The sequence below is a fragment of the Hydra vulgaris genome, chromosome 10, assembly GCF_038396675.1.
Source record: "Hydra vulgaris chromosome 10, alternate assembly HydraT2T_AEP".
Taxonomy (NCBI): domain Eukaryota; kingdom Metazoa; phylum Cnidaria; class Hydrozoa; order Anthoathecata; family Hydridae; genus Hydra; species Hydra vulgaris.
Genome location: NC_088929.1, coordinates 29,364,281 through 29,383,054, shown reverse-complemented (window position 1 = coordinate 29,383,054; position 18,774 = coordinate 29,364,281). Strand labels below are relative to the sequence as shown.

The following is an 18,774-nucleotide window of genomic DNA, read 5'->3' as shown; positions in this document are numbered from 1 at the left end:
CAATTAGTTTGCAAAATATTTTTATACTATTCTAAACTAATTTCAAATTTAACAATTAGTTTGAAATTTCATGAAATAATCTTTTAGCGTTCAAAAATTATAGCTAGATAAATATTGTAACCCTCTCAAATTGAGGGGGATTCAAACTTTTTATGGACATTATTTTTAAACGCTAAGAGATTATTGCATATAATTTAAAATTGATTGATGAATATGTTTTTAGTTTAAAATAGAAAAAAAATATTATGGTAATTTGTTACCTTCACATTTGAGGTCAGGGGAGGGGTGTTTTTTGGAGGCATTTTTTTTATTGGGCTCTAATAGTAATAAAAGGTGCTGTAACGACTATTGTCGCGGAGCATAAAATTTAAAATTTATACTTTAACAGCCGTTAACAAATGTTTATCTAGTCTATCTTTAAAAGAATTTACTGTCATTGCAGAAACCACTTTTTCAGGTAAAGCATTCCAATGAGGTATCACTCTGTTCGTAAAAAAATTGTGTCTAATGGTTGTTTTTGCAAATTCTCTTTCAAATTTCATTGAATGACCTCTTAGACTTTGAGAAGAAGCTTTATAAAGCTCTTTATACCACAATATCTTATCAATACCAGTTGTTATTTTGAAAAACTCAATAAGATCATCTCTTGTACGTCTTGTTTCCAGAGTTGTGAGACACAACTTTGCCAATTTTTCAGTATAACTTAGATGTTTTAGTTCAGGTGCTACCTTTGTTGCTCGTCTTTGAATTTTCCTAGGTCATTGATATCGTTTTTATTACCTGGACTCCACACTGGAACTGCGAATTCCAGGTGTGGTCTAACCAGCGATGTGCATAATTGCCCTACCAATTCAGTGTTAAGATAAGTAAAGCTTTTTTTTGTTAAACATAAGATTCTTTGTGCTTTACTTGTAGCTGCTTGAACCTGATGATTCCATTTCTTATTGGATGAAACTATTACACCTAAGTCTAATTATTATGTTGTCATTTTTAAAATAAAACTTTGATTGTCGTGTTTCATAGTGTAATTATAGTTAATATTTTTTCTTCCAATGTGCATAACACTGCATTTGCTTATGTTAAAATCCAATAACCATACATTTGACTTTAGTATTATCAGCGTATAGTTTTGTAATTGAAGAGATACATTGGGGAAGATCATTGATATGTAAAAGAAAGAGAAGAGGACCCAATACAGAACCCTGTGGCACACCGCTATAAATCTCTCACCAATCTGATACAGCTTCACTCATTACCACTCTTTGTTTTCTGTTTTTTTAAAAAAAATCAATCCAATTTAAAATATTGCCTTTTATTTCATAGTTAGAAATTTTATATATAAGTCGATGGTGGAGCACCTTATCGAACGCCTTTGCAAAATCTAGGAATAATATATCAACTGGATAATCATCTTCAATTTCAGTTGTAATAATATCGAAAGTTTCTAAAAGGTTTGTTAGGCATCCTTTATTTTGTACAAATCCATGTTGTTGAGGCTTTAACAGATTGTTTTCTGTTATATAAATTATCAGCTTTTTTCTAATTATTTTCTCTATTATCTTACATTGTATTGATATTAAAGAGATAGGTCTGTAGTTGAGCGGATCTTCCTTGCCTCCTTTTTTAAAAAGTGATGCAATGTTTTTCAGATTTCCATAATTCTGGCATCTCTCCTGAATGAATCGATTTCTATCGAGTATTAATGACAAAGGTTTGGATAATCCTTCTGCACAATGCTTTAGCACATAGGGACTGATGTTATCACAACCAAGTGACTTGTTTTCATTAAGTTCTAATAAATAATTATGTACAATATCTTCTTTTAGTTCTTGGTCCCAGTCACATTCAAACAATTGCATTGTTTTATTGATGAAATGTGGTAGATCTTGATTTTCTTTGACAAATACTGATTGGAAACTACAATTTAGTAGATTAGCAATGACTTTTTTATCTGTTATTATTTTACTGTCACTAGTTTTAAGTGCTTGTAGTTTTGTATGTGTTTGATTTTTTTGTGCATATGCATAGAAGAGTTTTGGGTTATGTTTTACATCTTTTGCTAAGTTTATTTCATGATCAAGAGTAGATTTTTTAATTTGCTTTTTAATCATTTTATTAACTAGTTTGTATTCATTATTTAGGTTTGTATTTTTGAAGTTTGTAGCACGCACTCTGCACCATAGATTTTTTCTAATTAGATTCTTGATTTTTATGTTGATGCATGGATTTTGGATAGAACTAGTGGGTTTGAAGTGGTGAGGAATATATTGTTTGCAAGCTTTTTCATAAATTTTTAAAAAGTATTTATAACATTGGTTTGTATTTATTTTATCAAATATTTCATCCCAATTCACTTTATAAAACATTATATTCATTTCTTGGTATTTTTCTTTTCGAAGAATAAATCTCTTATTGTTGAACTTTTTCTCACATTAATTGAGTATGTTAGTTTTCCATTTTAAGATGTAATGTCTTTTAGTAATTTGATCGCAATTTTATTACATAGTAATTTAATCATCGCAATTTTTTGCAAAGCATTGTTAATTGACGTAAGTATAAACAAATAAATGTTTGGAGTTCCATGTATGGAAGTTATCTCTCCAACAAAAAACACGCTGGTTCAGCCCTTGCAGCAAGGGAGGGTCTGAGAGCTAAAAAATGATTAAAAAGCTAATTGAAATTAAGACTTTGTTATAGTTAAGATAAATCATTAACCTTTACACAATAGTCTAATTAGTAAGTTCTGCACTATATTATATTGATGTTATAAATAAATATCTTAATACTCGCCTTTGAAAAAGATATATAGCTTATCCCCAAGAGGTGTGCGTGGGGTGACGTGGGGGATGGGGCTTACAACCTTGATTCTCACCCTTAACGCGCTCTTGATTGAAATCAAACTCAAATAATAAAAGTAAGAAAGTAAAATGCCTTAAACTTTATTTTTCTTATTTAAAACTAGTATTAAGATGCATGTATGTATGTAAGAATACGAAATGATCATTGTAAACTTATTTACATTTATTATAAACTTAAAATTGCTATATTTGTTTATTTTGGAAAAACTCCCACAGAAGGATTTTCAAAAAACATATTGGTTTGGTATAGATACTAGTGTAATAAACTATTTTTATTTATTTGAGATTAATTTTTTGAAAAAAAAATTATAAGCAATTGTAAAATGTAAAAAAATATTTTAATTTCTTCTTTTTTCATTTTTCCATTAGTCAATTTCTTTTACCCAAAAAAACCCATTCCGCGGAGCATTCCTGCTTTTTTACGATGGAGTTTAGATTTTATAAAAGGAGTTTGATTAAAGAAAAAAAAAGGAATTAAACCTAAACAATAAATTAGAAATAACGAACCTTTTCTATTCGTCCATTATCAAAAAATAAGTGAGTTCGGTAATGCAACCTGGATAGTTTCGGTATTGCAACAACTACTGTTTAAAACCCTAATTCCCCGCAAAAAAAATAATGTCAAAAGCGAAGTAAATGTTTTTTGGACATTCGACATGATATATATTACATCCATCAAGAAAAATAAGTTTAAAAAAGTTTTTAAAAAAATTTTATGTAACGTTTTTTTTCAAAATCAAAGTAGGAGATTGCACATTAATATATTATAGAAAGTTTACTTGAACTCAGAAACTTAAAATCGCCATGATGATATGAAAAACCTCAAAGTTTAGGTAAGTGGATTTTTTTCGTTTATAGCTTGATTTAAAGGGAATGAATAAAAAAGACATATCCGAATCATTTTTTGATGATCCCCATGCCTAAATCCTCTTTTTTAGATTTTTCGGTAATGCAACGCCTTTTTCGTTATGGGTCTTATCTGTAAGGTTTTTTTCTCAAAAAATTTTTTCGTAACTAACATATTTTAAAAATTTATATCTTTCTGATAGAAATTAAAAAAAAAAAAAAAAAAAATCGCAAGTGATGCGGGTAAATTCTAAAATCCTGTGTGCCGATGATAGCGTTACAATAGCGAACACAGAACCACATACTGATGATGATGATGATGATGGTGATCATGTTAATCATAATGATGTTTATAATAAATATATAAACAAAATATAACATGAATTTTGAATAAATAAAATATACTTTCGGATGTATCTATGTTTATGCAGCCCAGTCACAAAACCAGCCCCGACTATATTTTATCAAACCTAGCCCCGACCCCGGTCGTTTACTATCAAGATCATTATATTACAATTGAAGACATTAGTCATCAAATTTAAGTAAAGAACAAGATCAAATTTAAATTTTATTTTAATTTTATGGTTTATTGAGATTATTCTTTCTAGCTTTGTTTAGACTTTAGTTATGTGGTTACAGTGTGGTGCAGCTGTTCATTTTATATTTAGCTTATATATATGCAAACTAAATATAAAACAAGAAACCGCATCATACTGCCTTGATTTTTGCTCGTGCTGCAAACTCCAAAGTCACAAAACATGTATAATTTTGTCATGATTCGGGCTGGGTTCTAAAATAAAATAAATATAAAGCAAGCAAAAAATTAATTTAGCAATAAGACAAATATACTGTTCCCACTTTCTTCTCTTAATTATTTCTTATAACACATCTGTTCAAAATAGCATAACTAGTTCACTAATACTTTTTCTAATATAACCAATCACTTCTTTTCTCTCAGGCGTTTACCTGTAAATATCTTCCACTTGTGAATAGACATTTTCTAGTTGCGAACTTTATAAAAAGATATTCATGAAAAAACAGCAATTTCAAATAATTCACAAATAATTCGCCAGATTTGGAGACTTTCTTAACTTTTCAATAAACCTTAGGACAAGGCTATTTTGATTCAGTTTTTATTCATATTTGTCAAGTTACTTGATTACTTAAATTGTCAATTTCGTACTCCAAAATTCAAATATGCCCATCCATACATAATATTTTTTATAAAATATATTTTTTGAAAATAATATTAAAACATATCTTTTTTAAAAACATCCAATAAACTTCTTAGGGTAGATCAAATTTTAATCAAAAAGCTTTTTTTTTTTAAACACAGCATTTTCCTTGGTGTTTAACTTTAGGACATTTCCATTTCAGTGTGTGATTTTTTTTCTTTTTGTTTTCACAATTAGAAGCTGGGACTTATAGCAATATGCAACTATGATTTTCTTAAAGAACAATTATAACAAAAAAATTTTTATCATATTTTAGGCTACCTGGATGTTTAAATATATATATTTTTATAATTTTTTATATTTTTTTTATTAATGTTTTTATAATTTTTTTATAAGTTACAATAGTTTTTAAAATTATGCAATGATTTTCTAAACGCTATAGTCTAGCTAGAAATATTTGACTGATGTTTCTCTTTAAAAATATATTAAATATAAGTTGAAGGAATATAATGTCTAACATGAAATACTCACAAGCAATTTATTTTCATAAAAAAACTATAAACTCGCAACTTCCGTAAGTGACCATACATGAACTGCATTTAAATGATTGCGGTGACTTGATGATAAAAAGTGCAATTGCTTTGTAAAATATCTATGTAAAATATCATTCTGTAAATCTTTACTAATAAAATACTATTTTAAAAAAAAACAACTGATAAAACTTATGTTTTTTGAGGAATTAAAGTTTATTTATCTAGTTATTAAAATTTGCATTTTTCTGTTCTGTGTGTGATTCCGCTACAAACCTGATTTATTCTTTGATAACATTACTAATGTATACAATTCCTTGCTTAGAATATATTTATATAGACTAGAATTAAATGAGAGTAAATTGGAAATAGCCAGTTTTATTTTTGTAAAAATAATAGGCAAAACATATACAAGTTTCCCAGTGTGATTTTTTAGAAATGCCCTATACGATAGAAAACAAAATTTTGTTTTGAATAGCCTTAAGTTACATTTTAATTAAAAAAATTTAGGCAATAACAAAATATTTTAAATAAGAATGAAATTGCAAACATCTACCTGCTCATATTACATACTAAAAAACGTTTAAAAATTTCAACTGATATATTAAGTATAAAATCATAAAGTACTTGATTTTTTTTTTGAAAATGAGAAATTTTCCAATATCTGGCACCATAAAGTTGCCTCACAGGATAAGTTTGAGTCTAAATTTATATCATTTTTAGAACCTATAAAGTATTTATTTTAATGATCCATAAAAAATCAAAACATTTTTATCCATTTATGCTAATGAAACTTTTTTTGCTGTTTATGCTCATGTTAAGAAACTTTATAAAAATTATTTTTACCAAGTTTCTGTGGAATGCATTATACTCACTATCAACACGAATAGTAGCATAGCAACACAAATAGTGGCAGAGCAACAATAATAGTGGCATAGCAATAAGAATAGTGGCATAGCTAAGATGTAAAATTGCGCAAAATACAAGTTTCCATCTTTATAAATATTTACAACAAGAATACATAAGAGGTAATAATACCTGTTTACACCTGAGGCTTAAAACATTTATTTATTAAATTTTTAATGATATAAAATAAATTTATAAAATAAGGGAGAACATACAGATGGAAGTATAAAAGCTCCACCAGCCATCAAACTCTGAAAAATCTAAATGCAATATAAACATTTTAGAAATAGTGTGTATGTGTGTATATATATATATATATATATATATATATTCTTATTAAAAATGAAAGAACTCGTCAAATATCACCTATAAATGCTGTCACATACCAAAATTTTTTATTAATTAAAAATTTAATCATTTGTAAAATGTCAATTTGATCGAAGATCAAAAATGTTGTAGCAATAAATGGTCTAGTAAAACTAGAAAATAAGTAAACATTGCTTACACACAAAAAAAAAAGAAAGATTCAGAATATATAATAAGGTGATCACTGTCTTTTTTATATATTTATTTTATTTAAGAGTGTACCATAAAACCTTAATTTTATTTAGTTCTCTATAAAAAAATATTATGTGTAGCTTTCTTGAAAACTTATAGGAAAGTCATACAAATGATAAGAAACACTTATTTTAAAAACAAATAACACAAAAACAAAAAATAGTGATTCAAAAAAAATATTTCAATTTTTTTAAAAACAGAAATTCTACAATGACATGATATGTTACACTGGGGCTCTTTGGAATCAAATGGTGTATTGGATTGCGGCATATATTTTGGGGACTTAAAAATTGCACTGAAATGGAGAAGAGAAATTGCACTGAAATGGAAAAGCTTTGTCTAAAACTATGGAGTTTTTCTTTGCATGTTTATTTTTTTTTTTTTTTGGGCTGAAAAATTCAGCCCAAACATTTTTTTTAAACATTCTCTTTGCTATGAACACAATTTGTCTTGGCACTTTAGGATCCCTTTAAGATTTTAATACTTCAATAGAATCCAGCAAAGATTTCAAAGGAATCAAGAAACTCATTACCTGATGAATTAAGTTCTTTTAGGCAAAGGTTAGGAGAAGCCAACTGACTTAGGGCTCTTAATTGAGTAAAGGCTAGAGATGGTGTCTTGATTAAAATACTCACCTTGGGCAGACGTTAAATGCATCAGTTACAGTCTTGTAGAATCCCTTCTAGGCAAAGACTTAAGAGGTAAACAAATTCTATCTGTTGAACAGTTTTACACCCTTCTTTACCTATTAGGTTGGCATAGATGTATTTATAATATATCTATGTTTAGGATGTAGAATGCTGGATCCTCGATCTTCTTGAGTCAATGCATGGGTTTTGCTTGTGTCTCTGTTTTTATGACTAGGCAACTCATACAATTATCTCCTGATGAGGGTACAGCTCTAAAACTCAGTTTTATAGTTCTGAGGCTGACTGCTGGTCAGGTTTTCCAAACTCTGTGGTAGCTCTCAGAGAGGCTGATTCCATCAACAAATTTAAAGCACCAGAGTACTAACAATGTCATGTTGCACAGAGATGGTGTTCCTGTTCGTACTTTTGGTGTGCATTGTCAAAGCCACATATGGAGCTTTTTGTTATGGCTTAAGGCTTATTAATAGTAATGAGGCAATTTCTTGGACTACTAAATAGTTTACTAAATACTATACTTTGAGTCAAGTTCTTAAACAAATCAAAAAACGACAAAAGTACCAAAAACTATAAATCACAAAAAACCATTATCATAATCAAGTTCTCTAAATCTATCATTCACTAATATTCCTGGTCTTTGAAGTAACTTTCTGTTGAGTCTAATCTCTTGCAAAGTTTACAAAACCTACTTGCTATTTGTGAGACTAATTTGAGTTCAGCTGCCTCATCTTGTGATCTTAGTGATGATGGTTATCTTATTTCAATTCGTTAAGACCCCAATAGTTACATGCTTGATTTTGTAACTTCACCTAAAGACAAAGCTGAATTATTTGCTAAGAACTTTTAATCAATTTCATCTCTTGATTCCATTAATCACATCCTACCTGATACAGCCAACAAACAAGTTGATCCATTGCTTTTATATAAATTTTGCAACTAGAGCAAGTAAGTCTAATCACTAGTGGAACACATTTAGCCGTAAACGCTTTGAGAGAAAAGAAGTGATTGATTATATTACAAGGTTTTTGAGACTTTAATCATCAAACACTTAATCTCTCATTTTGAATCTAATAACTTTCTGATCATTAATATGGATTTCCACCTTCTCATTCAGCTGCTGGTTTGTTAATAATAATAACTTATAGGTTTTAACACGCTCTAGATAGATGTGGAGAGGTTAGGGCTATAGCTCTCAACATTTCTAAAGGTCTCTTTTTACTGAATATCGGGTAACATATGATTATTGAATCCTTCATTACCAATTGTAGTATAAAAGTTGTTCTCAATAGAACACTCTTCCTTATCGTGCTTGCCACTTTTTTAATCTGGATTCTATTCTTCATCTCTATAAATCTCTAATCTAGCCTTGTATGGAATATACAGTTGCCATATCTGGAGCGGATCTTCAAATGATGTTCTTTCTCTTTTAGATAAGATGTGAAAACACATTGTAAACATAGTTATAAGTGTAAAGACAACTATACTTATAGCTTACCAAATATCTAATAACCAATCATCTGGAATTACTACACTATGTTACATACACAGTTTCGATTTTGTTTTTATTTTTCACATGTTAAAATGTTGAAGTTGAAAGAAAAAATCTCAGTTATTTGTAAAATAACAGTAAAGATTTGTTGTAAAATCTTTTAGAAAAAAAAAAAATATATTAACATATTTTTACTCACCGAAGGTAAAGCATCAGCACCAATAATATGTTTACGAAAAATGCTAAAGAAGTTAGTGCAGTATGCATAATGAAATACCTAGATAAAAAAAATTACATGTGTGAATATATATATATATATATATATAATATATATATATATATATATATATATATATATATATATATATATATATCCTAACTGGTTGTCAGAAAGTCTTTTTGTTGACGCAAAAAAAATATTAATATGCAAGACCAGAATTTTATTTTTTATTACTTGATAGACTGCCTGCCCCAACCAGACCCTGAGTCGATGTAGCAGCACTCCCTTGCGAGTCAGACTATAAGATAGTCGATGTAGCAGCACTTTGTTATGAGTCAGGCTATTTGTCAGTCGATGTAGCAGCACTCCGTTGCAAGTCAGGCTATAAGATAGTTGATGTAAGCAAAACTCCGTGCATGATTTACAGTAAAAAAAATAAAAATAAAAACATTTTATTAAAAAAATAAAAACATTGTTTATATTATTAGAAACATTCAGAACAGTTTAAAAACATTCAGAATGTTTTTAAAAACATTCTGGTCAATTAAATTTGAGTTTTTTTTTCTTTTTAAATTTTTTTTTTTTTTAATTTAAATTTCTGACAACACGGAAATGTTGGATGAATGTCAAAAGTAATTAAAAGTGATGAATTTGTTGGCAAAACAATTATATTTTACCTTGATTTTTTGCGATTTTTTTTAAAAACAATTAGTTTGTAATTAAATTAATGGTTTTAAATTTCTGACAACACGGAAATGTTGGATGAATGTCAAAAGTAATTAAAAGTGATGAATTTGTTGGCAAAACAATTATATTTTACCTTGACGTACTCCTAAATGCAACAATTTATAGAGCTATATATATATATATATATATATATATATATATATATATATATATATATATATATATATATATATATATATATATATACAGTGGGTTGCCAAATTATTAGGGACACTTTACTTTTTAAGTAATTTTAAAGTATAAACTACTTTAATGAATAAATATATATCTTGTAGTTATTTTTTTATTGTTTTTATTGTTAGAGAGCTTTATTTAGAATATAAAACAACATAATTACTTATTCATAGCTATTTTTTTTTTTTATAAAAAGTTTTAACAAACAAATAAGTTAATAATCTTAATATTTTATAATGCCACCCTCCGCTACAATAATGGCTTTCAGGCATCGGGGCATGCTTTCTATGCAAACTTTTGCATTGTGTTGGAGATTGGGGTTGCTATGTCACTCTCTTAAAAGGGTTTCTATCAATTGCTGCTTGGCAGTGATAATTTCTTTGGCATTTTCCTGTTTTGTGAACTCCCATAGATTTTTTATGAGGTTCATATCAGGTGAATTCCCTGGTCATGGCAAAACACGCATTTTTTTTTCAGTTAGGATTGCTGTAACACTTCTAGCTTGATGGCACGGTGCTGAGTCATGCATAAACATATATTCTTCATTACCAGTGAACCATTCTCAGACCTGGGGCAGGAGTCTGTTTTCCAGTACTTGACTGTACTGGTCCTGTCTTATAGTCCCATCCACAATCTAAAGGTAACCCATACCCTTGGCTGAGATCACAGACCACACCATTACACTCACTGGATATTTAACTTTTTCCAAAGGCAGTCCTGGTGGAGTTTTTCTCCTGGGCATCTTCGAACAAATGAGCTTATGTCCATCGAAATTTGAAATGTTGATTCCTCTGAGAAGCAGACATATAAAACATTTTAAAAATATTTTAAATTAACCTTAAATTTTTCTGGTTTCTTACAATATTATAAATTATATTTACTCTACTCCAGTCTTCAATAGTCATATGCTGGTAATTTATAGCCCATTCCAGTCACTTTTTTATCATGGCGGCAGTTAAACGTGGTGTTTTGGTTGGACAACGACTCATTAAATTCTTTTCAGCTAATTCTTTTCTGAACCGTCTTTTTGGAGACATTAATTCCTTCATTGTTTATAATTGTAGCTAGTTGAGCCACACCTTTTTTTCTGTTTTTTAGACAGATGTCTCTAATTTTACGGTCACAACATGGAGCAGTGATCCTATTTTTTAACACTTTTGCTGACACGGTCTGGTTCTACAGGCACATCTGCACCAATTTTTCTTTTAATTCTGCTCACTAATGACTTTGAAACACTTGCAACTGCTGCTATCTTTCTTTGAGAATGTGTAGAGTAAAGAAGTTTAGTAAAGTTTGGAGACTTGCCCATACTTAAAAAATCAATGAGAGGTGAGAATGGTTACAAGTCAGGATTTATGCATTAAAATTAGCAAAAATAATAAATTATTAACTATAAATAATTGAACTATTAACCAATACTTTGGTTTCAATAGTTCTGAACTCGAAAACTTGCAAAAAGTTTTTCTAAAAATAAATAATTGAAATCAATTTTGAACTTACTCCAACCACACTTTTCAACAATTGACAGCTAATAGAGTAATAACCTCACTTTTTGACAGATAGTGTGGACTGACACAATTGCTACAGTTTAAAAATAATTATAGTTATATTATTAACTAAAACACACAAAAAAAATAATTTAACAATAATTTATTTACTCGCAAAAATATTTAAACTTAAAAATTACTTAAAAAGTAAAGTGTCCCTAATAATTAGGCAACCCAATGTATATATACAGGAGCTATTCTATGAAAAAATTTTTCGCGGCAGTATCCCCTGTCCCAGAGAAATTCAGCGCAATTATCGCCGAAAATCGGGGGAAAAAAAAATTTGTCTCAAAAAACGTAAAAAAATTACTCAACTTTTAGAAAGAAGAAAATTACTCAACTTTTAATTTGGGCGGCGCCCAAATACGGTCGACACTCTCGAAAACAATCTAGAATAGCCCCTGATATATATATATATATATATATATATATATATATATATATATATATATATATATATATATATATATACATATATATATATATATATATACATATATATATATATATATATATATATATATATATATATATATATATATATATATATATATATATATATATATATATATATATATATATATATATATATATATATATATATATATATATATATATATATATATATATATATATATATATATATATATATATATATTAGGGCTGTTCATGTGAACACAGGAAAAAAAAATTTTTCTCGGATTTGAATGCATAGTTGTTTATTTTGTGCCATTTGACATAGTAATTGACTGTGGAAAAAATCTTTCCAATCAGATAATGTTTAGGGGGTGCTCAATGACCATAAAGTTTTACGAAAAACGTCAAAAACGTGTAAAAAGTTCCAAAGTTCCAAAAATTTCTAGAACCTGGTTAGTTAGATTTTTTCCACTGAAATATTGTCTGATTGCGTGCTATATAGATTAATTAAAGTGCAGCAGATTAACTGTCATCAGGGCACCAGACTAAAAAATGTCTGCTAGTGTTTAAAACAACTGTGTTTATATCATTTTGTTAAAATTTGTATTCATAATTTTAATACTATTATTTAACTCAATTTAGAATTTGTTCAAACAGAATAAAAAGGTTTACAAGTATAAATATTATTTTTATTTGGAATTTCAGTTTGACAACAAATGTATTAATATTTTGATAGTACCTAACCTTAGTAACCTATTACAGAAAACTAGCATGGTAGTCTGGTAGTGTATTGTTTGTTATTAAGTGCAGATAATAATAATTTCTAATTTGAAAATATTTATTTAATTTCTTTAGTAATAATTATTATAATATATTGCTGCAGCTGCATAAACCAACAACTGAATGATATGTTAGTATAATATGGTATTGAGTTTTGATTTTCTCATAATATTTCAGTTATCATTGAAATGGCAGCATCATCTCGTGTTGCTATCTCTACACGACTTGAAACCAAAATCTTTTTAATTGGACAACCAGAGCCAAATCTTCCAGATAAAGTTCTTCCCTTAACATCTGATGCTTTAAAAACATTTTTTTATCATCTTAATTCAACCAAAAAGTCAGTGCCTGAAAGTCTTAAAACAACTGTTGATGAACTGATTATTATTTGGAATAAAGCCCGTATTCCGACAGCATTTCATCCGAATGTAGTCTTAAAGTTGAAAACTTTAGTCCAGGAATTTAAATTAATAAAAAAAAAAAAATCCAGATTGTCAGATTCTCAGAAATCGAGAGAGAAATCATTTACAGACACCATTGGCCTACTTTTTGACATTGCCCACAAGGATGCTGAAACCATGATCAGAATTGAAGAAGATAAAGAATTTTTATTGGATCAGAGATGTCAGAGAAAAATGGTGATGTTTGGAGAGGACAAAGAACTTTCAAAATTAGAAGAAAGAAATGAAGCAAGGAAACAAGCAGAGAGAGAACGAAAGCTAAAAGAAGAGCAAAGATAATCTGGTGCGAGTGCAATAGTTCCTGTTATTGAACCTTTACATGATGAAAGTTATAGTGATGACAACGATAACAATGCTGTTGATAATGACAAAATGGTTGATAGAGATTTTGAGATAGAAATCCCTGTTTATTACAGACAACAAGTCAGTAAAGCAAGTTCTTCAGGGTCAGCTGAATCAAGTTTAGCAAGTACTCCAAAACGACAATGTATCTTAGATACAATTCTTGACTCGCATGATGTTTCATCAACATTAGACAGAATTAATCTATCTGACACAAAATTTACTATACTAGCAGCAGCAATTGCAAGGGCTGGTGGACAGAACCTCGATGATGGATCATTGTCACGTTCTACAGTCCGTAGAAAACGAACCTATCATCGATCAAATATTGAAGCCACTGTTCGAACTGAATTCTGCGATTTGGACAAACCACCATTAATCGTCCACTGGGATGGCAAACTGATGATAGATCGTACAAATTCTGCAGCCCCTAAAGCAAATGTTGACCGGCTATCTGTAGGTGTGACAGGTCACAATGTTGACAAAATACTTGGAATAGCAAAACTATCAGCTGGAACTGGAGAAGCCCAAGCAAAAGCAGTTATTCATCTGCTTAATTTCTGGGACATAATTGGTGATGTTATTGGAATGAGTTTTGATACTACAGCCTCTAACACTGGCTCCAAAAATGGTGCATGTGTAGTTCTAGAGAAACATATAGGTAGAAATTTGTTATATTTCGCTTGCAGACACCATGTTCATGAGATCATAGTAGCAGGAGTGTTTGGATCACTATTTGGACCATCATCTGGTCCCAACATACTTCTTTTCCAGAGATTTCAGCAATATTGGCCCAAAGTTAATCAAGGAAATTTTAAACCTCTGGATGACATTCGAATGAAAATACCCCTGGTACAAGAACTACAAAATGAAGTGATTGCATTCCTCAAAGAAAACCTGCATGTTAAAATGCCAAGGGATGACTACAAAGAAATCATGGATCTCTGTCTGTTAATACTTGGAAAACTGCCTGATCAAGAAGAGAAAAATTATCATTTCAAGATCCCTGGTGCTTATCACATGGCTCGCTGGATGGCCAAGGTTATTTATTGTTTTAAGATTTATTTATTTCGTGAAGAGTTCAAGTTGACCACAAAAGAGGAAAAAAATCAATCTTTCAGACCAGTGAGAACTGGTCTGAAAGATTGATCAAATTAAAGAACATTGAAAGTCTAGAGAAGAAATCTCTGGACATGCTGGTGACATCAGTTTCAGCAAGTGCGTTGCGGTCAATGAAGATTGATATTGATTTTCTGTTCAACAACGATCCAGCTACCTGGAATGATTCCCCAGAATACCAAGAAGGAAAAAATTTAGTATATTCATTGAAAGTAGTAAATGATGCTGCCAAACGATCTGTGGCTTTAATGTCGATGTTTAATGAATCGATTACAAGGAATGAATCTGAAATGCAGAGGTTAATTCAGGTGGTTGAGGATCACAGAAAGCGAGTGCCAGATGCCAGAAAGTGTACTCTGAAGAGTTATAGTCCTCGCTAGCATTAACATTGCATGAACTATAACATTAGGATAATTAAATGTTAATTGCTCATATGTTTTTTTGTTTATAATTCGTATTTTAATCAATGACAAAGAGTCAAAAATCCTAGTGTTTTATTTTGGAAAAATTCTGATATAACAAAAACCGCAGAACTTTAGTCGTATTGCAGTATTTTATTTCATTAATTTCTCTGCTAATAAACCAGTCTAAAGTGGATGTGGATTGTAATTTGTATTCAGAATTTAATATTTAGAGATAATTAAAACTGATCAAATCTGAAAAATCTAATTAACCGGGTTTTAGAAATTTGTGGAACTTTGTTACTTTTTCCATGTTTTTCACATTTTTCGTAAAACTTTATGGTCATTGAGCACCCCCTAAACATTATCTGATTGGAAAGATTTTTTGCACAGTTAATTACTATGTCAAATGGCACAAAATAAACAACTATGCAATCAAATCTGAAAAAAAAAATTTTTTTGGACAGCCCTAATATATATAGTATGCAAAAAAGAAAATAACCACACACTTAAAAAAAAATCTTGCTTTTCAAACCTATTGATTTTTTACAATTGATATAATGGTGGGTTAAATTGACTGCAAAGAACAGTCGTACAGTTCATAAAAAATGTAAAATTGAACAAATTCCAATTTAATTAAATTTTTGAGTGAGGCCTCCTTTGGCCTTGATGGCCTCAGCTATATGATTTGGCATTGAGTTGACCAAATCTGGGTCTCTTCTGATTTTATATTACCCCATGCGCTCATTATAGCTTCTTTCAAGTCGTCTTAGCGTCTAAATACTTGGTTGCCAATTTTTCTGTCCATTCCATAACATTGACGTGATTTGTGTCAAAGTATACCTTCGTTTTCTCAATTGTTAAGAAGCATAATATGAATGGAGCCCTTGCTAGTGTGGCTATTAGAGGACAAAAACGCAAAACCACCAGTGCAATTGATCGAACTATCATTATTAATGTGAAGAAAAATAGATTTGTTTTTGCAGCTAAAATAGTTTTTAAAATCAAGATCACAACATCACCGTGACTCCTCAAACATTCAGAAATTGTATTAGAGAACAAGGATATAGAGGTTGAGTAGTTTGAAATAAAACTTTTTTAACTTTTAAACAAATGAAACGTCAATTGGAAATTGCAAAGAAGTATGAAAAAATGCTGATATCGTATTGGAAAAAAATTTTGTGGCCAGATGAGTCAAAATACAACCTCGTCACATCAGATGGAATCCAGAAAGAGTGGCAACAAAAAAAAGGGAACCTTATGAATTGAGTTATTTAAATGGAAATTTAAAGCATGGAGGAGGAAATATGATGGTTTGGGGTAGTATGAATCAGAAAGGAGTAGGGAAATTTACATTTATTGATGACAAAATAAATGCTTCAATTTATAGTTAAATTTTTAAAGCAAGCTTGCAACCGTCTACTAAATTGATAATGGGAAATGATTTCATACTACAGCAGGATAACAATCCAAAACATATGAATAAGAAAGCAAAGGTATACTTTGACACAAATAATATCAATGTTTTGGAATGGCCATCTAAAAATCCGGACTTGAATCCGATAGAAAATTTGTGGTATATTTTGGACAGAAAAATTGGCCACTGAGCATTTAGACGCTAAAACGACTTGATAATGCTATAATGAGCTCATGAGATAATATAACAAAAGAAGAGACCCAAAATTTCATCAACTCAATGCCAAATCGCCTAGTTAAGGCCATCAAGCCCAAAAAGAGACCCCATTCTATATTAATTTCCTTAGAATTTAATTTGACATTATTTGTGAACTGTAAGATTATTTTTTTTTTGCAGTCAATTTTTTGCATCATTAGATCAATTGTGTAATATATCCCAGAAAAAAAGTCTTTTTTTTTTTGAGTCCCAGTAGCCCACCATAAAAATATATGGTCTTCAAGTCAATGTTTAACTGAGAAAGGTGTTTCAGAAAAAATGTTCATGTAAATTGTGCATTTTTTTTTTTACATTTATTATTGAAAATCTTAATTATTTTATAAAAATATAATCCAATATTTTTATAAAACAATCAAGTTAATTTGAAATTATCTGATGCACTAATTATGAAAAGATGGTTTCTATTCTTACTGCGATTTTGATAAAATTTCATGCAATTTTTACATTCTTTATACAATTGCCTTGTTCCGAAAGATTTTTTGAAAAAATTTTTTGGAATATGAATCCTTAACTATGGAGTGAAAAAATTAATTACTAAACTTTTTTGGAAAAAATGTATTTCAAAAACAAAAACAATACTCAAATTTTTTTGAGTATTGTTTGGTGGTATGTTTTTACGCTCTGCCAGTTGTCTGAAACCACCATAATTGTGTCTTGGAGCTGGTCCTTTGTGTTGAAGTGAACAAAAAGTTTTAAACCTTTAATCTTATTCAAGTTCTACTCTTTTATGATCTTCCATACAAGCTTCCCTCTTAACAATTTCACGGTTTTGGGTGGCTGTCATGTATATGAAAATGTTCAATACATAAATATCTATTTCTTTTTGTACAAATTTTTCCAGTAATTGGATTACTCTCTTTTGCTCAAGGATTGATCTCAATCTCTCTTGCAGTTGCTTTTCCTTTATCATCTTTTTGAGTGGGTTTCTAATATTTCATGTTATTTTTCAGTCTTTCTTGATATTTCTTTGGATAACTTTTTTAATACGCTCTGCACTGGCCATATTAACTAACTTTGTATTTCTAAAAATACAAAGAAAATCCATTAAAAAGTTTTCTTTCTCTGATAAAAGGAAAAATTTTAATAAAAGGATAACAGGAAAACATCCCCAACCCCTCACAACTGCAAACTTAATCCAAATATAATAAGTGTTATATTAAATGAGAATGAGAACCAACATATAAATATTTTTTAGCCACTGCAGCACTACAATAAATTAAGTACAACAAATTGAAAGATTTAATATTTTTCAATTTTCGATTTGCCTTTTAATGAACAACTGATTTCCATGTGTTTATCTTACAATTTAATAATTTAGTTAATCTTTCAATTAAAATTACAAATTGTAATTTTACAGTATAATAGTTTAGGTAGATTTAGACTAAAAAATTTGACTGCTATTAGCATGTTAGATTTATATTCTAATATGATAATAGCAGCCAATTTATTGAAAAAAATGTTTTAAAATATATTTATAATAAAATGCACAAATATGCTGCAACCTCATTACAATTTATATAAATTTTGAAAAAATATTCATAAAACATCTTTAACAATGATTTTGAGACCAATTATTTCTATGGTGGGCTACTGAGACCCAATAACGAGGTTTACCAAAGTGCACATAATTGTATTAAAAAACTTTTTCTTTGGGAAACCCTAGTGTACATAAATAAATAAATAAATATATATATATATACAGTGGCGGCGTTAGGGTAGGGCCTGATTGGGCGATGGCCCAGGGCGCCGAATATAAAGGGGCAAAACTAATTGGTTATTTTACCCTTTGCCTTTTTTTTGAATGGGGTTAGATTGAGCTAGGGGCACCGTAGAAATCTCGCCCAGGGCGCTGGTAGTGCTAAAA

General features: G+C 29.4%; 1 protein-coding gene across 1 annotated transcript in view; it reads right to left on the bottom strand.

Moving 5' to 3' along the window:
• The window catches only part of LOC105845573 (transmembrane protein 180), a 95,997-nt gene that overhangs the window by 16,019 nt on the left and 61,204 nt on the right, over positions 1–18,774 (bottom strand). Inside the window, exons 10-11 of the mRNA XM_065807738.1 lie at positions 9,209–9,286; positions 6,531–6,575 (exon numbers count right to left, since the gene is read on the bottom strand). Coding sequence (XP_065663810.1) covers positions 6,531–6,575; positions 9,209–9,286 — 123 coding nt within the window. The remainder of the gene's footprint in view (positions 1–6,530; positions 6,576–9,208; positions 9,287–18,774) is intronic.